At 32.0% G+C, this 23,190-nt stretch overlaps 4 protein-coding genes across 10 annotated transcripts; 1 reads left to right on the top strand and 3 right to left on the bottom strand.

Annotated features, from left to right (window-relative positions):
* Positions 1 to 779: 779 nt before the first annotated feature.
* LOC140874561 (probable UDP-arabinopyranose mutase 1) lies at positions 780 to 3,365 on the top strand. The gene is made up of 4 exons (XM_073277862.1): positions 780 to 1,254; positions 1,761 to 2,011; positions 2,098 to 2,266; positions 2,767 to 3,365. The coding sequence occupies exons 1-4, from the start codon at positions 931 to 933 to the stop codon at positions 3,127 to 3,129; spliced, it is 1,107 nt and encodes a 368-aa protein (XP_073133963.1). The 5' UTR covers positions 780 to 930; the 3' UTR covers positions 3,130 to 3,365.
* A 2,365-nt stretch (positions 3,366 to 5,730) lies between these two features.
* LOC140875634 (agamous-like MADS-box protein AGL11) lies at positions 5,731 to 7,454 on the bottom strand. Of its 4 annotated transcripts, XM_073279366.1 has the most exons (8): positions 7,164 to 7,454; positions 6,946 to 7,024; positions 6,782 to 6,843; positions 6,546 to 6,645; positions 6,410 to 6,451; positions 6,255 to 6,296; positions 6,052 to 6,128; positions 5,731 to 5,962 (listed from the first exon to the last, which is right to left on the bottom strand). In XM_073279366.1, the coding sequence occupies exons 1-7, from the start codon at positions 7,343 to 7,345 to the stop codon at positions 6,063 to 6,065; spliced, it is 573 nt and encodes a 190-aa protein (XP_073135467.1). In that variant the 5' UTR covers positions 7,346 to 7,454; the 3' UTR covers positions 5,731 to 5,962; positions 6,052 to 6,062. The 4 variants fall into 4 exon arrangements, with proteins under 4 accessions (XP_073135467.1, XP_073135468.1, XP_073135469.1 ...); XM_073279367.1 differs by lacking the exon at positions 6,255 to 6,296; XM_073279368.1 differs by lacking the exon at positions 6,255 to 6,296 and having other exon boundaries at positions 6,052 to 6,119.
* Positions 7,455 to 12,335: 4,881 nt separating this feature from the next.
* Positions 12,336 to 14,057, bottom strand: LOC140874720 (cytochrome P450 94B3-like). The gene has a single exon (XM_073278080.1). It carries the CDS (start codon positions 13,991 to 13,993, stop codon positions 12,461 to 12,463), a length of 1,533 nt encoding a protein of 510 aa, XP_073134181.1. The 5' UTR covers positions 13,994 to 14,057; the 3' UTR covers positions 12,336 to 12,460.
* Positions 14,058 to 19,334: 5,277 nt separating this feature from the next.
* Positions 19,335 to 22,899, bottom strand: LOC140875408 (uncharacterized). Of its 4 annotated transcripts, none has more exons than XR_012148440.1 (6): positions 22,638 to 22,899; positions 22,018 to 22,188; positions 21,800 to 21,889; positions 21,609 to 21,728; positions 21,449 to 21,528; positions 19,335 to 19,519 (listed from the first exon to the last, which is right to left on the bottom strand). XR_012148440.1 is itself a non-coding variant. In XM_073279084.1 (6 exons), the coding sequence occupies exons 1-5, from the start codon at positions 22,818 to 22,820 to the stop codon at positions 21,453 to 21,455; spliced, it is 627 nt and encodes a 208-aa protein (XP_073135185.1). In that variant the 5' UTR covers positions 22,821 to 22,899; the 3' UTR covers positions 19,335 to 19,519; positions 21,449 to 21,452. The 4 variants fall into 4 exon arrangements, 2 of the variants coding, with proteins under 2 accessions (XP_073135185.1, XP_073135184.1); XM_073279084.1 differs by having other exon boundaries at positions 21,449 to 21,515; XR_012148439.1 differs by lacking the exon at positions 19,335 to 19,519 and adding an exon at positions 19,568 to 20,144.
* Positions 22,900 to 23,190: the final 291 nt, after the last annotated feature.

The following is a 23,190-nucleotide window of genomic DNA, read 5'->3' as shown; positions in this document are numbered from 1 at the left end:
CTTCAATAATCGGCGTAGAAACGTGAGAAGACAGGCAGCCCCATGTGAAATTAACACCTAAAAGTCAATCTAAAAACGTTTCAAAACCCACCCCCTCTCCAAATGTGAACGAGATACAGTAGTATCCAAATTATTTATACTGAGTGTCTATATTTCAACTTATATACATAATAAATATTATACTGTTGACATGATAAATCATGAGTGGTTAGATTTTTTATTAGATAGGTTGAACTAAATCCTAAAAAAGAGCTGAAAAGTTTCACTTTACCTGTATAGATATTACATGTAGTGTATGTGTAGAAATTTATAAATATACGTGAAGTCTATTGAAAATCCTTTATTTATTTTATAGATACTACATGTAGTGTATGTGTAGAAATTTATAAATATACGTGAAGTTCATTGAAAATCCTTTATTAATTTTTTAGGACAGTGGTTTTACATATATGATCTAATTTACAAAATCCTCGTTATAAGTTGAATAAAATCCATAACTTAATTAATTTGTATATACTTTAAAAATAAATCGATAATAGACCAAGCCGAAGAAAAAGATTACACCTTTTTTTTTTTTTTTTACCAATCTATATACTCCAATTGAATTGATTTGATTATTTTAGTATAAATCAGGTTCTTCAGTTCATAGAAAAAGATTCGTTCTTTTTATCTGATTTGATACCCAAACTTAAAACTTTGATATAATATTTTGGTGGTAAATAATTTAATTTAAGGGATTTTTTATTTATTTGCTTTTATGGTATTAAGTGGACGTTGAATGTGTTCCACCCTGTTAATGTATGTATAATCTGATGCTGTCTTTAGTCACTCCTTCCTCGTTACCATTTTCACCCCTATAAATTCTCTCCCACCACTTCGCCATCACCACTCCAAGATCTGATTCGGAAAAAGGCTCACAGATCATCCACCATGTCCAAGCCAGCAACGCCGGTGGTGCCGCCGCTCAAGGATGAGTTGGATATAGTCATACCCACCATCAGAAACCTCGATTTCTTGGAAATGTGGAGGCCCTTCTTTCAGCACTACCACTTAATCATTGTCCAAGATGGAGATCCCACCAAGGTCATCAAGGTTCCCGAGGGATTTGACTATGAGCTCTACAATCGGAATGATATCAACAGGATTCTTGGCCCTAAGGCGTCTTGCATCTCCTTCAAGGATTCTGCTTGCAGGTGCTTCGGATTCATGGTGTCCAAGAAGAAGTATATCTTCACCATTGATGATGATTGCTTTGTAAGTTCTTTGTTTTTCTGATTCTTGGATTTTTAATTTGTGAATTCCCTTTTTTTTTTTTCTATTCCTTTTCGGGTTTTAGGGATCTGGGAAGTCAACGGTCATTCAGTATGTGCTTTGAAAAATGAAAGATATTCCTTTTAGATTTGTTTTAGAGGGAACTCTCCATGTATTATACGTTTGAACATGCTTATATTATGTCTGGCGTAGAATATGCTGAACAAAGTATACCAGAATTGTACGTACATGTATGATCTTTTAATTCGTATGTGTATTGTTTTCCAATTTTTGTATATTGTTTATCATGTAATTCGTTCGATTCTCCAATATATTATATAAAGCTTGGTATCTGTTTTCACCAATATTTCTGACATGGACAAACGTGGATCTTGAACGTTCTCTAATTCATTCTGCGTAGTAATGTATTCAACCCTTCAGTAGTTATATTCGCTAATTGTTATTAAAATGATGATAAATTTCTGCAATGTTTCATGAAATGTAAAAAGGTGGCCAAAGATCCAACTGGTGAAGACATCAATGCATTGGCTCAACACATTCACAATCTGCTCACTCCATCCACTCCTTTGTTTTTCAACACACTGTATGATCCATTCCGAGAAGGAGCGGATTTCGTGCGTGGATACCCTTTTAGCATGCGGGAAGGTGTGCCAACTGCGGTTTCTCATGGACTCTGGCTCAACATTCCTGATTATGATGCCCCGACTCAGCTTGTTAAACCTCGGGAACGCAACACGAGGTTGTTTCGCATTTTTGTATCATATATTGTCTCTAGATACTGCAAGATAGTAGTACATGTGGGCTGATGTTGGTTTGTAAACGTAGGTATGTTGATGCTGTTTTGACTATTCCTAAGGGCACTTTGTTCCCCATGTGCGGTATGAATCTTGGATTCAATAGAGATCTTATTGGCCCTGCAATGTATTTCGGGCTCATGGGTGATGGCCAGCCTATTGGGAGATACGACGACATGTGGGCTGGCTGGTGTACTAAGGTAGCCTCTTCACATGATCTCCTTTCACTCTTTGCCCACAGTTTACATGTTCTCACTTTGACGAAGTGTCGGCTTCATGATCAGAGATTTAGGTTGCTTACTTTAATGATTCTCATTGCCATTTGTGTGTGGGCGAATATATAGGTGGACTGAGCAAGTGAGCATGGTGACCCTCCCTCCTTCCAAAGGATAAAATTATATTTCTCCAAAATTTTCAAGTTTTGCCCTTATTCTTATACACCCGTTTAATGTTAAATCTTATCGAAAATGGAGTGCCTAGATGTTGGAGTTTTTGGCCTACACATTGAGCTCCCCTTGCATATGTATATACATGTATATATGTGATGCCATGTTTCTGACAATGAAGACATTTTCTCATCCTGCTTATCTTCGCAAATGTAGTTCAAACAAAGAAAAAATCGTGCTTTTTGGCATGCAAAAACAGGGTCAAATTGAAGATTTATTTCTTAGAACTCAAAAGAGTTGACAATAAAATGCAGGTTATTTGCGACCACTTGGGTCTAGGAGTGAAGACTGGTCTCCCATATATCTGGCACAGCAAAGCTAGCAACCCATTTGTCAATCTGAAGAAGGAATACAAGGGAATATACTGGCAAGAAGATATCATTCCATTCTTCCAATCCGTTACCCTTCCCAAGGACAGCACCACCGTGCAAAAGTGTTACATCGAGCTTTCCAAGCTTGTCAAGGAGAAGCTCGGCACAATTGACCCCTACTTCCAGAAGCTTGCCGATGCCATGGTGACATGGATCGAGGCGTGGGATGAAATCAACTCGACTAGTCAGTTGGGGGCTCTGTCACTCGATGGCAAGAAGGATGCTTCGGCTTCTAAGAAGAAGTAGACTTCACTGTCTTGGATTGGTTCTATATTTTCTCAAACTTTTTCATAGTTCACCGAATCTAGAGATTCCGTGCTCGTCTTTCAATTATAGTATTGCAACAATGAGTTATCTAATCCGATTTTTAAGTCATTTTGATATTTAAATCTGGTGGGTACAACAATTATGATACAAGGATTTATTATTACATAACTGAATGTTATAGTATAAGTTGAATGAATTTGATTTTAGTTTGTTCACTTTCTCTCAATTGATTATGGCTTTTTTTTTTTATATCTAAAAGATTCTGGACAAGCTGGGCAAGGATGTTTTTATTATGAGCATTGCACTAATAGCATGTGCTACTCTGTAACAGATGTTCCTTTTTGGCCCGATCCAATATACACTGGTAATAATGTAACAGCGGCTGCACTTATCTGGCCAGCACTATAATACTAGGAAATATGCTCTTTGGGCTCGTTCTATGATATATCAAAACTAGCACTCTTGCTATATTTTTATTCCAGATATTTGCGTGAACATATCATCAATGTTTTTTTGGTTTTAAATTTAGATGTTCACGCTAATACTTTATATAAAACTCTGTTTTCAATTATGTTTCTATTCATTTTCTTCTTTTAAAAAAAACAAATCCTTCAAATTGTACTTGAATTGATTGATTTCAAATACATTGACTTGATATGCCAACACGGACGAAATCCAAGTAGATTTGAAGTCCACTATGCATTATGTCATGCAATTTCTATATCAATTGTGGTGAAGTTTATAATATTCACTTTTAGAAAATAACATCATGTAATAATGATATGATATTGGCACGGCTCAATCAAAACATAGAAGCCAAGTGATTCTTGGGATATTTGATTTGATTGAACCATTCCAACATCATAGAACTTCATATGAGTAACTTGATCAACAAATAAGTTCTCTAAAAACGACGAAGAAACTGATAAATTACATGCATTCATTCCATTGCAAAGAAAAAACATTACCCCACAAGGAATAAATTTAAACTATGTAACCACAAGAACTAACATTACCCATAAATTACCTGTATTTTCTACGAATGAAAGTGGAGATTAGGATCAAGAAATTTTCGCGCTATACCAGTGATTGCTCTGTTTTCATTTATATTCATGCCATAATTGGATTCACAAGCTTTACAAAGCATGAAGGAGAAAATAATCACAGAAGAGAGAGTGCTAAATAGGGAAAATAAAGAAAAAAAAATTGCAATTGAAATGTTCAAGTCTCCGCTCTCATTCAAAAGGTTTCATTTATATAGATTGAAAAATATATTCCCACATAATGCAACGACATTAGGATGTCCCTTTCTAAAAAAATTTAATATAAAAGGGTTTCAAAGTGTTTTGCCGGCTAAAAAAAATGTTTTCTTCAAATATAAAATTCGCATGTTGTGCACTTCTGAAAAATCAAGAACAACCAATGATTTTAGTCCATTTGACATTAAGGTCTCAAATTTGAGACGAAGCGTCGAGTTCGATGATTAGTTGTTTAATAATCTTGACCTCCAATTTTTAAAAATTATATCAAGAACCTATATATGTTTTGACATATCATAAATATGATGAATAATTAAGAGTTGAGATCGATGAATATTACTGTCTTTAATTTTGTCATCTTACTAATTCAATCATTTTTTTAAAAAGCTTAATTTATTGAATATGGTCCAATATTAAATTAACATCTACTTCATTTGATGTATTCTTCTCGAAATTCAAAGATTTGGACTAGAAGTTTCAGGAAATTAAAAATAGAGTAGCTAGTGAAGTACTTTTCTAGTAAAACACTCAACCTGCTGAATTATTAACCAACCCAGTTTGTATCACTGATAACTATAAATTAAGTTGACTATTAAGATTATTAAAATAACGAATAAAATGTTGTTTTCATTTACAAATGATAAAAGTAATGAATAATTTTCATATATAGTTGGTTCTTGGAAAGTTCATTGACCGAGATACACCAAACAAGGCCATTCAGATGGAAACAAACGCTGAATTGATTTTTATTTTTCCAAATATAATTGAATTGTCTGATCTTCTATGTTCAAATATATATGAGAAAACAATTTATTCCAGTTCGTATAATATATTAAAGGAAAATTGCCATTTTCATTGGTTTTTTTTGGCCATTTTAATCATCTATATAGAAGTTGAATTTCAATACTTTTTTTTATTTTTGTTTTGTTTTAAAATTTTAATCTTTTTTTTTAATGTAACACTTACTAATGCAGTGTCATGTGACGTTGACATGTATAAATATATCATTATTAAAAATGACTAAAATTAACAAAAATAGAAAAATACAAACTTTTTTTTTTCACAATAATAGAAAAATACAAACTTGATTATATATAAACTTTATAATATAGATAATCAAAATTGTAAATAAACAAATACCAAAAATACGATTTTTCCACACACATTAAATATCTTTACGCGTATAGAGTTCTTTTTATTCAAGCAGCTTTGACAGCAATTTTTGTAGCTAGTCATTTAACGCGTATATAATAACTGTGTTATGAGCACTTTGTGAAATTAATTAATGCCAGCAATTTCTATAATTCCTTCCATTAATAAATGTAACTACGATGCAAACATATTACAAATCGATCAATACTCATATATATAACGCAAATATTTTAAAGTTCGAAAATTCAACATTAAATACCCACCCACGAAGCTGAAAAATCAAAACTAAAACGAACGCCAAATATTTGTAGAGATTAAATTAAGGGGAAAAAACCCAAACACCAAGCTTAGCTGAAACCGCAGAACGAGCCTTCATCCACTATGAATTCTTCGATTCGATCCTTCAAATCGAGCAAAGAAAAAATGTTCATACAATATAATTATTTGTGTAATTGTGGATAGTAAAATTAAATTAATGCTAGATATTCACCTTTGCCATGCTCAAGTTGCATTTGCTTCGAAAACACTTGAGCTTGTGTTGCTTTCTTGAAGCTCATTCTGCTTAACCTTCAAAAACAATGAAATGAAAAAAAAAAAAGAAAAAGAAAAAAAGAAACCTAAATGCCTTAAAAAATTTGGTCACCATTAAACACAACTAAACACTTAATCACATAATTAACTGTAAATGCCCACTTTCTTTTGGAGATGATTGTTCTCTTCTTGAAGATCTCTATACTGCATTAAAAATAATAATAATAATAAAATACCAAAATTTTAATTATGGTTCCTTCAATTTTGTAATTGCTATTGAATTAAAAAAATTAGGATCAAATATGAAATCTTCTTACCCTTCTCTTGAGGTAGTTTATGTGTTCCGAAACGATACGCCTCTGTGAAATTTAAGATATTCGTACATCGAATGTTTTAGCAAAAAAAACTTGTAAATTTATTCCTAATACTGTTACGTTGTTAGATACCACTTACCTTCTTAGATCGAACACGTTCGACACCGATCCTCAACTGGCGTTCCAGTTGTTTCAAGTCTTTCATACCTAGCCCTGCTAGATTTTCTCCAGCAAAATGCCTTTTAAGTAGTACGTACAAAATACAAATAAGAACGTGCACATTACTAATTTGATAATATATGCTGCTTAATTAATTAATTATTAAAAAAATGGAGATTTGGTGAAATAATTATTAATATGGAATAGATTACACACTTATCTCTTGCTTCCAAAGCAGCTACTGTTCTCCTCAGATCATCAATTTCATTCCTCCACACCTTTGTCCCCAAAAAAAAAAAAAAAAAAAAAAAAAAGAGTTATACTAGTGCATCAATTAATTCAAAGTTGTATAAATTACGACAGTACATATATATATATACCTCCATGGTTGAGAAGCCTTGATCATTTGTTTGAGTAATTCCCACTTCACTTTTGTACCTAGCTATAGTCCTATGAATGCTGCATTCACAAACCCTTAAACTTATATATATTCATCACAATATATAGTTCATAATAATTATAAAAAAAGAAGAAGAAGAAGATATATATTTATAGAAATTAAGGAATGTTATATATATAAAAAGTAAAGATCACATACTCATGACTAGAGAACTGATAAGCTTTGGCAGAAGGAGAGAAAATGAGAAGTGCAACCTCAGCATCACAAAGAACTGATAGCTCAAAAGCTTTCTTTAGCAAACCATTCCTTCTCTTTGAGAATGTTACTTGCCTGTTTGTGGGATTCTCTATTCTTTTCAGTTCCACTTTCCCTCTCCCCATAAATTCCTACCCAGTTATTAATTATCACTAGCTCTGATATATATCATAACTCTTGATTATATATATATGCACCATCTTTTTCATGGATCGATATCTTTAAAAAATTAAAGAGAAAGCATGTCCTCAATATTATTCTTGTTTTCACCTATATATATTGTGCAACGAGTATGTACGTGTTCTATGTATGTATATATAGGCCGGATTGCTTTGGAATTTCTTGTAAGAATAGTTAAAGACACAAAAGTTATATATATTTATGTAATTTTGATATTTTAAGTATTAGTGAGATATTCGTATGAACATGTTATCACGTTGACATAGGTGCATACGTAAAGGTCATGTTTAGAATAACATATATATAACACATTGTGATCTTCAAGTCTTCGTTCATGGATCGGATGAGGGATGATTCCCACTTCGGAACGTGACTATCATTAATTTATCATGATTGTGTTTAGTTAATTATCATAATTCATAAATCAATATTGGTTGGAAGTTTCATAGTATACAGTATACTCAAAAGTGTGATTCCGTTCAAAAAAATTGATGAGTGGAATATCAAATACATATTTTGCGAGTCCAAAATTTAGTAACTTCTAATATTTTTTTATATTCCTACTAAAACTTGGGTTATAATATTCAAGAGTAAATTAAGATTTTTTTATTTTATAATTTTTTATATGACAAAAATTATGATAAAATATTAAAATTAGTGATTAATTGGCACAGTGTTTAATTAAGTTTTTTTTAATGTAAACCAAAATGTTATGTTTCCAAAAAAAAATATGTTATAAAAAAAATTAAAAAAATATTATTTTCTATTAGATATATAATTACATAGGTAATGTAGAGTGTAAATAACAACTTTTTGTTTGGAGTATCCTTTATTAGAATTATTGGCAATTATAACATGTACTTATTTATATCTCTCATATCCATATAAATATATATATGTATATATATATCACCTCAAGAACGAACACATCAATTGGAATGTTGGATTGATGATTCCTGGATTTTTATATATATAAATGAGCATAATAAAGTGTGTTAGAACCACAGAAATAGAAATATAAATAGAGAGGTAATTATCAGCATACTTCTCCTTTTAGATCGACATTTAAAAACCTTCAATAAGAAAACGAAACGTAGTTGATAGAGAAAATGAGACCCCTTCACCAGATATTCGACACCTGTTTTCAGATTCTATTTTCTTGCTTGTTGATTGATGGGACATACATTGTGGGTTCCAATCCAAGAATACTATGAATACCAATTAATCATCCCACTTTTTGAATTTCCCCATCTCTGTCTGGGTTCAATACCTAGTACAAACGTACGTTACTGTCTTTATATATCCGAGTGTTACGTAACACATTAGAAAATGACGGTGTGATATCGAAAAAATATATATCAACTTGATACCCGTTGATATTGATATCAAAAAATACTAACGCGTGAATGCAAATCCGAGAGAGATGTGCCTACTACGAACAACGTGAAATTAATGAGGGTCTACTGACTACTATTACAATAACTTTTCAGTTGTTTCTTTATTGGTTGGCCGACAATGTTGGGATGTGCTTCATCTCTTTCAACCTTGCTTCGGCAGACAACATACATCATATACTATGATCGATATAGTTTTACTCTCTGGAATAATCATGCTCATTCATTTTAACCAAACTATTTATTTTTATCAGATTAATAATCCTTTTAGCCACATATATATGATATATCTTCTGAATTTTCAATATATATTAACATGATTCTTGGTTTCAAAATGTAAAAGAAATCGAAAGACTATTGTTTAACTCCATAACGAAGGGGCGAAAAGTGTATATGTTATTATCTAAAAAATATATACTCTTTTCTTCAAATTTGAGAGTTTTATTTGAAGCTCATAATATCTCATGATATCAAAATATTCTATGTTACACAATTGGACTATTTTTTCCTTTGTGATGTAATCCAATATTATTCCTTGGAATAGCAACACATGTGTCAACTTCCTAAAAACGTTAACACCTGCATGATCTAATGGTATTGAAATATGAAAAAAACACCACTGGTTTAGTATAGACTAACCCCGTAACATGTAATATTAATTTGTTCAAGACAAAATCCCGGAGGTTATATATATGCATTCATATGTACATACATATATATGTGTATATATGTGTGTAGGCCCAATCTGTGCTAATAAACATTTAACTTGCAAAGGAGGCCCATAACGATCGTATTTCATTGCTGGGTTGAGTAGTTAAGCAAACTCGGCTAGCCCACATGCAGAAACAAACTACGACAGTGTTTGTAATTTTTAAAATTAAGTGATTATGAATATTATTTTAGTAAATTTGTTAACAAAAAATTTATAATCACTTAATTTTAGAGGTTACAAACACTTCCTATATATAGTACGATTCTCAATATATATATATATATATATATATATATATATATATATATATATATATAAAGAGAGAGATACACATTAATATTTTTATAACATGTTATATTCATTCCGGACTCTAAATTTTCATAACCAACCAATCTCTTTTTTATCTTCCTAAAGTGCCATTTTAATTTATTAATATACTCCTATAGCAACTATGTTTATATTTATGAAATCTATTATTTTGTTTAAATAAATAAATATATATATATATATATATAAATTTTCCTATTATTGCTTTAAAAGATACAACAATTTTCCTATTATTGATTTAAAAGATACAAGTTAAGAGATTAATTAAATTTATATATATATATATATATATATATATATATATATATATATATATATTATACTAGCAATAATGGCACACACGATGTGTAAGCATTAAAAATCGCTGCTCATAAAAAAAAATGAAGAATGCATTTTTTTTTTAGAAGATAAAAAGCAAGTTTATCAATTTAAGAAAATAAAATATGTAACTGCATAAAACTTATAAGCAAAGTGATGACCGGTTAAAAAAGTTAAAAGTGGAGTGCTAAGGGTATTTTTGGAACAAAAAAAAGCTTCACAAAAAACAGTTATTAAAAGGCTCTCTCCCTTTAATAATATATATATATATATATATATAATACTAAAAATAATGGCACACACGATGTGTGTGCATAAAAAACCGCTGCTCGTGAAAAAAATGGAAAATAAATTTTTTTTTTTTAGAAGATAAAAATCAAGTATATCAATTTAAGAAAATAAAATATGTAACTGCATAAAACATATAAGCAAAGTGATGACCGGTTAAAAAAATTGAAAGTAGAGTGCTAAAGATATTTTTGAAACAAAAAAAAGCTTCACAAAAAACAGCTATTAAAAGGTTCTCTCCCTTTATTAATAGTATATATAAATGTGTGAATGAAAGATACATGAATCCGTCACTAAATTAATATTGGATTTGATGGATTGTATCACATTATTATATCTAGATATTCAAAACATCTTGGTGAATTTATAGAGCACTAAAAACTAGATATCCTTAAAACAAAATAATAAATTCTTTTCGTGCAAGGTTAACCAAACATTAATGTGATTATATTATTTTTATTTCAAAATTTTTATCCTGTGATCAAGTTTATTCATTATTTGACGGAAATCTACTTGAATATTTTATAATTAATTGAATAAAACATGATTTGATTTAGCATCGTTTATAATTGATTTACTAACGTCTTTCAGGCTTTCAACGATAGTAATGTCTCAATAGTCCGATATACAGATCACAAACGGAAAGGAATCTTGCACAATCCAAATACTTAAATATGGTGGTATATTTTGCTTTCAAAATGGGAAATGAGTCACGGAACTTTCAGAAAGAATGAAAGCAAAAACTTTCAGCCATCACCCTTCTGAAACTTCAATGTGTGATATATATATTCTCATAATGTGTAGTGGAGGTTGGAGGCTATTAATAAAAAAAAAATCACTCTTTTTTCTAATTCAAAAATAAACATTTGAATTATTTGAATTGGTTCAGTCTTTATGGGCCACCCAACAACCCATTTCTTTTATTTTCTGCATGCATTATTCCAAAACATTGGATTTTTTTTTGTTTGTTTGTTATTATTCTTTGAAATGCAAGCAAATTCTGATTTTGTGTCTTCAAGAAAAAGAGAAGTACTTTGATTCCTCATTATATCAACATTTTCTCGACTGTTGTATAGAGTTTGCTCAATGTGATTTATTTGAATGATGTAATTTGCAAACTATTGCGTTAGCTCGAGAATTTACTCAGTACGCATCGAAAAGGGGCTGATAAATTGATAATTTTGGCTCCACCATTGTGCTGGTTCTCGCATAATTAAAAAAAAAAGAGAGAAAGAGAAAGAGAAAGAGAAAGAGATACAAAGCTGAAGCAATTATCAAATGCAATGTATTATCCCTAGAAATCAAACAATTTCGAATATCGTCACTTATGCACGAATATTGACTATTGCAATTAAAACAACATCACATATTTGCGAAGTCCACCAGTACTGTGAAAAGAGGGGGGCGGGGGTGTGAAAAAAGAGAAAAGAAAAGAAAGAACGCAAACTAATTTGAAAGAAATATTTGTCGCGACAATTGACCAAATTAATATTGTAATTCATGATTATCACAATCCACGTCCACTAGTGTTTTTTTTTTTGGAATGTGATGCATGAATTTTTTTTTGTGTAACTTATACGTCAGTTTAATTTCAGGATAATATAATGATTAAATATTCATAAATTTAGATAAATAGAAAATAACATTTAGTTATTTTAATTTTTTAAAAATATATTAGATATTGTAATTATATAAAATTATAAATAAGTTAATTATTCTAAATTATTTAATTTTATAAATATAATAATATACGTATAGATAATTAACTCTATCACTCATTCTTATTAATAATATATTACAAGTTTACCGTTAAAAAATGTATAGATAAAGATATCATCGTAATTTTATTTAAATTTATGGTTGTACTTTAATATACATCCATATGCATATAGATAATAAAAAAGAGAAAAAGAGGCCATTTATATAATATGCTCGACTTAAACATTTACCCTTTAGCACTGCATCTACACAAAATATAAATTAATTTTAGCGGCTAAATTTATATAATATTGATCTTTAATTTAATTTAATTTATCACCACACAGTACCCTCCGACGAATCCTAACATGGAAACCTCCAGCCATGTGAGCCGTCAGCAGAGGAACAAAGACCGGCCTTTCCTGGCGAACCGGTAGAAACTCGAACCGGGTCAAGACCGAAGCAACCACATATTTCATTTGAATGAAAGCCATTTCTTTCCCTAGGCACACCCTTGGACCGGCCTGAAACACGGGAAACTTATAAGGGTTCACTGCTTTCAAAACCCCATCCTCGTGGATCCACCGGTCCGGCTTGAACTCGAACCGGTCCTCACCCCACAACTCCTCCATCCGCCCCATTCCATAAGGGAAATAAGTAACCCGGTCCCCACGGAAAACCGGGGTCCCATCGGGCAAAACGTCGTCGTTTGCTGCATGTTTCGAGTCCCACGCCACCGGTGGGTAAAGCCTCATGGATTCACACAAGCATGCTTTGATGAAGTTCATTTCTTTCAAGTCTTCAAATACCAATTTCTTCTCGAAGATTCTGGACGAAATAATCTCCTCCACCGCCTTCTTTTCGATCTCCCGGTGACCCGTCAACAGCCAGAACAGCCACGTCAAGGCGGCGGAAGTGGTGTCTCTTCCAGCCATCAGAAAACTTATAGCCATATCTCTTACCATTTCACCATCCAGACCAGCTTCCAGAAACCTCGACAAAAGATCTCCGCCTCCTCCGCCGCCTTTTTTAATCTCCTCTTTCTTAGCTCCAATTATATCATCCACGCAGCCATGCACGATATCCACAGCCTCTTTCAAATCCCTCTCCGTTCCCACATTCAAGGCTCTCTTCGATTTCCACATGGCAGAAACCGGCGCAACCCCACGCATGGCGGAATTCTCCGAAGCAGAATCGAACGCCGCCGCCAGCGGCGGCGCTTCTCGAGAAAGGTCCAAACAAAAAGGGTCCGTCCCAAGTGCAACCTTACAAATGGTGTCGAATCCAAACCTCTTCAAAACCTCTTGCATGTCCAAGATCGCGTCATTTTCCGCAGCATTTTCGAGAATAGGAATCAACCTAGTTTCCACCTCGCCTTCAAGAACTTTGACCACGAATTCTCTCAGAGATTTGGCACTGAACTCATGGCTAGCCAGCTTTCTCTGAAGGCTCCATTTTTCACCATCCACATTAAAGATCCCGAGCCCAAGAAAATCACCAAGCAACTCAGTGAAAGGCTTCCCCTTTGGAAAGTTGACGAAGTTGGTTTTGAGTATATACTCGACGTTTTCCGGGTTGGCTATAACGACTATTCTCGGTGCACCGAGGCGGTGCACCACAATCGTCTGTGTTTTGGATCGGGACAAGAGCTGCGTGTACCAATCCAACAGACGGCGGCGGTTCTGGTAGAATGAGACGAGGCATTTAATGCGAGGGAGTAATGGGATCTTCACGAAAATATTACTGATCACAGAGAAGGTGAATTTTTCGAATTTCAGGTAAAGTTTTCTGGACCGTATCATGCAAGAAACCAGAAGAAACCCTAGAGTGACACAAGAAAGAAGAGAGAGAATCATGCTTTTCAAAACAATGGAGTTCAGAAGATGGATTTGATTTGATTTGATTTGATTTGGGTTGGAGTTTGGAGAAATTGCAGTCTTATTTATAGGCAGTGGAATGAATTCAGTCACGTGCGGAAAGACAAAATGTGTAATAATAAAGACCTAAATCTGAATATATCAGTTTAGCTTGTAAAGGTGGACGGATAATACGGGCGAAAGCGGGCGGGCTTCGGCGCGGGCCCACATGAATTTATTATTTATTATTAATTAAATATATAATAATAAGTATATCAAGCGGATCGGGGTCGACTTCCAGTATGAAAGAAAAGGAAAAAAATATTAATAGAATATAAACATATTTCAATTTTCTATTTAAACACGTGCAAGTGAAGGATAATCTGTCACGAAATCGTTGATATACTTTTTAAATTATGATGATTTGATTATGTACATACATAATCCAAATAAAAGTTAAATGGTAAGGAATTTTTAATTACATCACCACTCTAATAAAAAATGGCCAATTTTTTTTTAATGTATACAATACAAATTATTAGATTAAGATCATAGATATATAGATTGATCGATAATAAAAAACGGTACAAGTAATTATGTGATGAGAAATATAATATGATTTAGTCATGTTTGATAATTATTACGAAAATCATTATCTTTCGTAATTATATTTAATTGTTCGAGTCAAATTCATAGAGAATATATGAGTAAATCCTGAGATGTCACGTTGGTTGGATAGAGTTTTTGAGGATTTCATATATAGGTTTGGGCAATCTTTTTATTGAATTAGCTTTTGGTTTAAGTTAAGTTCAAGTTCATTCTTTTTAACATGATATCAGAGCTCATGTCTATTGTTTATGTGTTGAACTACTTATATTTGTGTCATCCATTATAAAAATTCATGATAATGTAATATATAGACAATGAAAATCTCAGCTAGAATTTAGGTTTTCTAAATTGGTTCAATATAATTCATGAGAATTATATATATATGTATATATATATATATATATAGGCTTGAGTAATCTTTCCCGAGTTAGCTTTTGGACGAGTTAGGTCCAAATTCATTCTCTTTATTAACATAAATCCACTTTCAGATTATGATCATCTGTACGTGTGTGAAAACACAACACTCGACATTGCGTTTTTTTTTTTACGCGAGATCATATCACGATCCCACACAATGTTAGATAAATTTGAAATATTGCAAGATGAATCGAGATAATCAATCTCCGAAAAAAAAAAAACAAAACAAAAAAATTCTTGTCATTTATAGTGTCTTTTCGTACTAGGTGTGGAACTCTGGAGACGCATGGTTTGATATGTTTCAGTCATCTTAAACAGTGTTTTAATTTTGCTTAATTAACGGTGTTTAACTTGTCGGCACAGTACTTAATTGATTGTCCCAAAAAAATCAAACCAGAAATTTAGCTACATGTCGACACTTGAGAGTTGGCCCAACCCACCGACTCAACTTGAACGTGGCATCCTTTCTTTCTTTAGTTTTTAATTAGTATTTTGGTACACGTGTGTTTGTGCGTTTCATTTTTTAACGAAAATTGAAAATTAAAAATGATAAACTTTTAAAATTTAAAATTTTCGTGTTTTTGTAAATAAATGATTAATAAAACGCAATAGATATATCGATTTCATAAAGTAAGTAAATAATAAGCTATCAAAGGGCTAAAAAGAAGAAAATCATATAAAATAACTAATTTATTCAATAATTTTGGTATTTATTGAGAATTAAGTGACGATTATATCGTAAATTTATGTGAAGCTCGAACAATTAATTGAAAATCGTTAACTAAAGAGACTCTATTGTATTGTAGTAAGATATTCGATTATATTTCATTTCAATTTTTATCATATAAATAAGAGTAGTAAGAATATAACCATTCCAACAAGATTCAGTATGTGCTACCATCAGGGTAGTACCCAAAAACAGATCTGGACGGAGCAGATCAGTTTGCGGATCAAATAATTTGATTTGTTGAGTCTGGGTCGTCCAGATCAACTTGGTGGTGCTACCCTGAAGATAGCATCGACCCATCCAACAAACAAATATCAAAATTAATATTCTAAAGCTTTTCAAAAACTTAATAATACAGTGTAATATTCATTAATATATGTAAAATTAAAATACAAAATGAAGAGCCACTTAAATTCCTCCCGCCTTTATATTTACATGAGTATAAAATTAATTAAATGTGATTTAATATATATAATATGTAAAACGTTTTATCCAATTCAGAATTTAAAAAAGTACCACGCCTTCAAACGAATGGTAAACTTCTTGAAGTAGTAGTATTACATGTTAGGAGTTTCTATGTGGAAATTTTCTTTTCTTAAAGTACGGATGGTGTTGATTGTGTTGCGGATCTATTCAAAATCATATATAAAAGTAATATTTTATTTCTAGTTCGTTACAAATCTATTGAAGACAACATAAGAGTTAACAAAAAAAAAATCATATAAATCTTCAGTTGCCAAAATTAATATATAGTATATACAATGCAAAAAGAGTTACGTTTGTTTACTTCCCTAGAAACAGCCAAACCGCCTTCTGCCTCTTCGATTCTCTTATTATCTTTGGAAATCATACACTTCCCTTCATGAGGATAGAGTTCAACCTATAATATTTTATATCCATGTGTTGAGAAATATAAAATTGGATGGGTAGAATCTTGTTAACCAGAAAAGAGATATGCTCATTTTTAACCAAATATAATAATGGGTGGGGGATGAGATTGTGATCCTTTTCCCCAAACTCTGAATATAATAAATAATAATAAAAATCACAATAATAAAAATAAATTCTATTGTAGAGGAGATTTTGCTAGGAAAAGTTCGGGTATGAAGAGTTATTTGCACCAAACACCCCTGTGAAATATTGAAAATGCACACTTCTCCCCTGTGAAATTTTAATAGGCATCTTTAACCTTAACATTTTAAAAAATTAGCACACTCGCCCCTTCAGATGAGTGATTGTTGCGCACGCGCCCCTCATGCGACTGAGCAAAGTTTTTGATATTTTTTTTTTTTTGCACCAAATACCCCTGTGAAATATAAAAAATGCATATTTGATCCCTGTAAAAATAATTTTTAAATCTATTCAACCCATAATACACAATTTTTATTAAAATCTAATTATAAAATATTTAGCAAACACTTTTTGTTTTATTAATTTTATTTTTAATTTTAAATTTATTATTATTATATAATTATTTTCTAAAAAATATTATTATTTTATCTTGTTATCATTATTTTATTAAACTTTCTTCTTGTTTCCAACTTTTTCATTAAACATGCATTCATAAACAAGTATTTAAATAATTTCAAGTACCAAAATATTGAACTAAACCGATAATTTTAAACATATTGCTTTTTCGATTTAGGACTATATATTATTGAACCAAAATTTAAATTTTTCGAGAATATGCATTGCACAATTTGTAATAAATAATAAAAAAATAACATGCTTATATAATTATAAATCAAAAAGATAACATTCATGAACTTATCATTTGGTTCAATATTTTGGTATTTTTAGATATTTAAATCATTATTTATGAATCATGTTTAATGAAAAAATTGAAAACACGAGGTGATTTGATAAAATAATGATAACGAGATAAAGTAATAATTTTTTTAGAAATAAATTAATTAAAAATTAAAAATTTAAATTAAAAATTAAAAATAAATAAAATTAAAAATGTTTTAAAAATATTTTATAATTAGATCTTAATAAATATTGTGTATTATTATTTAATGCAAATTCCGCAATGCATTTTAAAAAATTTAGATTTTGGTTCAAAAATCTATAATTGTAAATTGAAAAGTAATATGCATGAAATTATCATTTTGATTTAATATTTTGGTACTTTTAGGTATTTAAATCTCGTTTATGAATGCATTTTTAATTGAGAAGTTAGAAACAAGAAGAAAGTTTAATAAAATATTGATAAAAAGATAAAATAATAATATTTTTTAGAAAATAATTATATAATCATAATAAATTTAAATTTAAAATTAAAATTAAAATCAATAAAACGAAAAGTGTTTGCTAAATATTTTATAATTAGATTTTAATAAAAATTGTGTATTATGGGTTGAATAGATTTAAAAATTATTTTCACAGGAGTCAAATATGCATTTTTTTATATTTCACAGGGGTATTTGGTGCAAAAAAAATATCAAAATCTTTGTCCAGTCGCATGAGGGGCGCGTGCGCAACAATCACTCATCTGAAGGGGCGAGTGTGCTAATTTTTTAAAAGGTTAGAGTTGAAGATGCTTATTAAAATTTCACAGGAGTGAAGTGTGCATTTTCAATATTTCACAGGAGTGTTTGGTGCAAATAACTCGTAAGATGACGATGATCAATAATCAATAATCAATAATCAACAATCAGAGAAAAAAAAGGATAAAAAATATATAATGAAAATAAGTTTTGAATTCAAGATCTCTTTATCCCCGTTTTGCCCCATTAACAACCGGCAAAAATTCATATGAAACGGTCTCAAGGGTAATTTTTTTGAGACGGGTCTCTTATATGAGTTATCCATTAAAAAATATTATATTTTATGCCAAAGGTATTACTTATCATTATAAATATAAGTAGGATTGACTCGTCTCACAAAAGTGTTACTCTTAACATCCGGCTCTAGAGTCAATAGTTTTCCCTATATAGGTAGGAAGGGGCAAGTCTATTAAGGATTCCCCACCAATGTATCCATCTTCTCACTCTCCCCTCCCGTAGGAATAGCCACTGCTTTTAGTTAGTCGTCACCAATTGAAATATTTAAATCAGGTTAGATTAATGTCAATTTCATGCTTCTTTTAAAGCACGTGTAGCTACTAGTTGCACATTATTTAATTTACAATATTTCCTCTTGCTCGCCACTTCTTTTTCGGCGCCGTTCTATAAATAGCCGTATAATATATGCATATATTACACACACACACACACGGCCTTTTTTTCAGTTTGTGTTTTCAACATTTAATTCGGCACAAGTCAACATTGTGAGATCTCAAGCAAGTGAAGTAGGATTTTGCAGGTCAGCACTCAATGCTGGGGAGTCGACATCCGTCCATTCTGAATCATTGACCATTGTGTGCCGTTTAAAATAATATTCGATTGTGAAAATGATAAGAGAGGGAATAAAAAACGTCGAATTTAATTAAAAAATCACAGAAAATTGCAGTTTTCTATAGTGACATTGACATTGCATCGATGCGTTGTTGACTTTTGTAAAATCACATCACAACACTCTCAATGAACGAAAGACTAAAATTGCAAAATACATGACCAAAAATCGTATCAATATGAAAAAAAAAAAAAATGAAATTACCACAGTAATATTCATACATACATACATTTCTTGACTTTTCTACAAGATTCGATCCCAAAGATGCAATTGATGCAAAAAGGTCCCAACTACGAGGGACTAGATTCTGGTCCTTCAATTATGATCATTAATATTCAATTCAAGCATGCACCCTCCAAAGTCTACCGTCTCGAACACTGAATTGAAGGTAATCACAAGAATCCATTAGAAACTGTTGACAAGCATTGAAAACTACTGCTCGAATTCTATATATGAACTAAAAAGAGTTCAAAGTTGGATTAAAGAATATATTCACGTGCCGATTTGAATAATTAATGGCAATAGAGGAAGTAGTTGTTAATATCCCATAGTTTGAGGGTATTTTATCAGTGACAATAAATGTGAATTTTGGTCGGCTTATGAATGTTTAAGCTTATAAATATGGATTATATTTCCATTCTTTTTCACTGAACGTTAGAGCAATCTCACTCGAATTCTTCCCTAATTTTTTCCTGAAATTCGCTTCTTGACTCTCTATTCCAACTTTGTTAATCAATTAACGATAAATATAAGTCTGCTGACATGTAATAGTGAGCTATGATAAAAGAAACAAGGACAACATTTTGCAGAACATGCGCCTCTTTGGTGAATTGGCACATGATCTTCGAAAAAAGGTGTGTTGCCATACACGATCATATCATAATATCATACAACATTAATATCTAATGAACACCATTGGAGAAGTCCAAACCACAAAAAATTTCACCATGTGGGCTTGTAATCCTTCGAGCAAAGTCAAGCATGCATTGCATGCCACCAAATCTACAAAGAGAAGCAGGTAAGGAAGGAGATCCTCAGAAGGATGAGCAGAAAACTGTCGCAAAAGATGGGCATTGCACAAAATGGTAGATCATGAGGCAAATCCAGGGATCATGGCATAACCAACTTCATCTTTACTTGTATTTTTGTGGGTAAAAATAGTCACAGAAAAAGCAAATTATACATATAAATTCGATTAATCTTTTTTTTTTAGTAAAGTTCAATGAAAAGAGGGTAATTTGCCCTTGTTATAAGGGACCTATTCAAGACCTATTCAAGATAGGTCAATCTGATACATCAATGGTTGGGATGTTATGGTTGGACTCTTGATTTAACTCAACGCTATCAATTCTGCTTGATGTGGACTGAATCTTCCTGCCATAATTTGACTATCAGCAAAAGGAAGGTATTTGAAGGCAATGAAATCAGGATGGAGGAATTGGTTGGTAGGGTTGGATGCACTGCAAGCTATCAAATCTATACATAACCAGGCTCCTTTCTCTGAGGAAGAACACATAGCTGAAGCTATTCAACTACTCTGCAGTCTGCACCAACTCGCTGGGAGCTTTGAAGTTGCACTGTCCTCAGAATGCCAACCAAGTAGCACATGTGCTTGCTCGCAAAGCCTTCTTTCTGGAAGTGATGATTTGTTTTTGGATGCTAATTGCCATTAGTTAATTTGAATTCTAAAAACTGTAAACATATGGTCTGAAGTGCCTTGTGAGCGTTCCAAAATTGAACTCCGCATTACATTCTTTTTCTAACCCACAGACATCACGGCGTATAAAACACAATTGGGTCCATTTCAAGTTTCCAATGTTTTTAGTATTACGTGTTCATCCTTTCGTTACGGAATTATCAGATTGAAACGTGGAGGCTTATTAGTCTAGGATATTGGGATTGTGTGGTTTGAGGAATCGCTACTCCAAATAATGAAACACGTTTTATGACAACAGCCTCTAAAACAGTTTACAACTTGTAAACAATATCAGTTTGGGCCCTAAATATAGTGTTATTATCAACGATCATGTGTGTAGATCATGATTCAGATAATATTCCACACAAGACTGGCAAAAATGAGTTAGATTTGCAAGAGGAGAGTTAATGCAATAAGATAAGGACAAATCTGCCTTGAATTTCAAAGAGCTATCAGATATGTCGCTTTCAGGAAATTCTGATATGAATATGAAACAAAGGATATTTTAGTTTCACAGCAAAATGCGAAACCAAGCAAACACAATATCCATAATTGTAATGCTCCAAGACAGGCGCAGACAATCAGAAACAAATAGAAGGATTTTGCTTACCTTTCTAACCGAGTGAAGATGAAGCAACATTTGACTTATGAACTATGCGCCTTTCCAGTGTTTCACCCTGACACAATGGACTATAATGAGAAAATGGGAACTGGTTAAAAGTCATTTCAGCTACTTACATTGATAAAAGTTACAAAGACACTAAACTTACCGGATCAGACAACTGTTCTTTTACACTATACATGGATTTCAGCATCATTTCCATCGAATCTTTAGCCAACTCAAACTTCACATTCTTATCACCCAAGTTTGACTGAGCATCACTCTGAAGCTGTGAAAAACTAAATGTTTTAGATCAGAACTACACGGTATCCATCACATTGTACCAAAAGTCCAGTATACCCTCAAGTTAATAACAGCTACAGGCTCTGAATGCTGCACATTCTGATTTGCCATGTTCCATGTCATTGCCTTTAAACGAGGGACACTTTCCTATGCAGCAATAAATCATCCAACAAAGAAAAAAATAAATTAGTATATTGATATTAAAAGAGCAAAAACATGTTAACCTAATAAGAATCGAGTTTTCTTTCTCGATATGTACTTAGCAAGTATCTCACCGGATCCTTTGACATATCTTCACGCCACTCTTTCTGGAACTTTTGTAGCAAAATTGTTAGCAATCTTTGCAATTCAGGCAGAACTTCAACAGGAAACAACTTTTGAATATCATCTTTATTAACATTCTCATGAACACACCTTCGAATCAATACCCGAAGGCACACCAATAGCTGCAAAAACGTGCAAGGCCAGTTAGTAGCACTACAGAATTATGCCATGAGAAGTTTTTATGTGAAGGATGGGAGGGTAGAAGTATACCAAGATGGGTGTTACACTGTGAAAGTTTAAAAATTGCTAAGCATGCATCATCACGCCACACACCAGCATAGCAAGTCTATATGCTATCTGAGTATCTGCATAAGTTTACTCTCCTACGCTTTTCTTTACAAAAATACTGTGTTTGCATCAAAAGATACCAGTTTTTCCCTAACAATTCAATGCGAAACCAAAATGAAGGGTCAAATCTCATCTGGAAAAAGGGGGAAAAACCCTCAAAAGCTCAAGCTAAATGGAGAACAAGCCTCCGTAAAAAAATTACACCAACAAACAACATTTTATATGCATTACGGAATCGCAAAAACAATATCATGGTTCGCCAGGAAAAGAAAAGAAAACATACGGGGTCGAGATCAGAGTCTTCCGAGAGTTGAAGGATGTCGCGAAAGATCTGACGGTCGGCGGCGTCAAGGCCGGTACGGCGAGTGCGCCAGAGTGCCTGAAGTATGTATTCGACGGAGTCTTTGGAATTGGCCCTTACAAGAAGTGGCAAATGCTCCCACATGCTGTGATTTCCATCTCCCATCGCCTTCAATCAGAGCTCCACTGCTTTTCACCGGAGTTTCGATTGAAATTTTGGGTTTTTTTTTTCTTTTGAAGAACCGTTGTTGCTCGCCTCGGCTGCTAGAGGCTTATTATTTTATTTTAGGAAATTATTTTTCTTCTACAATATATTTTTTATTAAAAAAATAGATATTAAATTCAGAAAAATTAAAAAATCAGATTTAGAATTTTCTTATTTTAAAAAATTTTCATATAAATTTAATTAAATAAACGTCTCGAGTCTGTAACTTGTAAGATAATTAATATAGGTGAAAAAAATAGAAGCCAATCAATAAATTTTTTTGTTATGGATTAAATTTTAAATCAACAATTAACTGCCAATTATACCCCTT

Source organism: Henckelia pumila, chromosome 1 (genome assembly GCF_033568475.1).
Source record: "Henckelia pumila isolate YLH828 chromosome 1, ASM3356847v2, whole genome shotgun sequence".
Taxonomy (NCBI): domain Eukaryota; kingdom Viridiplantae; phylum Streptophyta; class Magnoliopsida; order Lamiales; family Gesneriaceae; genus Henckelia; species Henckelia pumila.
The sequence above is the reverse complement of the archived record's forward strand: the minus strand, read 5'-3'. Positions and strand labels throughout refer to the sequence as shown.

What these genes read in the sequence shown, in the direction of transcription:
- LOC140875634 (XM_073279366.1), bottom strand. Translation starts at nt 7,345, where the DNA reads ATGGGGAGAGGGAAAGTGGAACTGAAAAGAATAGAGAATCCCACAAAC. An exon ending in TATCAGTTCTCTAGTCATGA is followed by an intron (nt 7,025 to 7,163) that starts GTATGTGATCTT and finishes TTGTGAATGCAG; the next exon opens with CATTCATAGGACTATAGCTA. An exon ending in ACAATCATCTCCAAAAGAAA is followed by an intron (nt 6,129 to 6,254) that starts GTGGGCATTTAC and finishes TTGTTTTTGAAG; the next exon opens with GTTAAGCAGAATGAGCTTCA.
- LOC140874720 (XM_073278080.1), bottom strand. Translation starts at nt 13,993, where the DNA reads ATGATTCTCTCTCTTCTTTCTTGTGTCACTCTAGGGTTTCTTCTGGTT.
- LOC140874561 (XM_073277862.1), top strand. Translation starts at nt 931, where the DNA reads ATGTCCAAGCCAGCAACGCCGGTGGTGCCGCCGCTCAAGGATGAGTTG. An exon ending in CCATTGATGATGATTGCTTT is followed by an intron (nt 1,255 to 1,760) that starts GTAAGTTCTTTG and finishes AAATGTAAAAAG; the next exon opens with GTGGCCAAAGATCCAACTGG. An exon ending in CCTCGGGAACGCAACACGAG is followed by an intron (nt 2,012 to 2,097) that starts GTTGTTTCGCAT and finishes TTGTAAACGTAG; the next exon opens with GTATGTTGATGCTGTTTTGA.
- LOC140875408 (XM_073279084.1), bottom strand. Translation starts at nt 22,820, where the DNA reads ATGGGAGATGGAAATCACAGCATGTGGGAGCATTTGCCACTTCTTGTA. An exon ending in AAGATATGTCAAAGGATCCG is followed by an intron (nt 21,890 to 22,017) that starts GTGAGATACTTG and finishes ATTGCTGCATAG; the next exon opens with GAAAGTGTCCCTCGTTTAAA. An exon ending in TAGCTGTTATTAACTTGAGG is followed by an intron (nt 21,729 to 21,799) that starts GTATACTGGACT and finishes AGTTTTTCACAG; the next exon opens with CTTCAGAGTGATGCTCAGTC.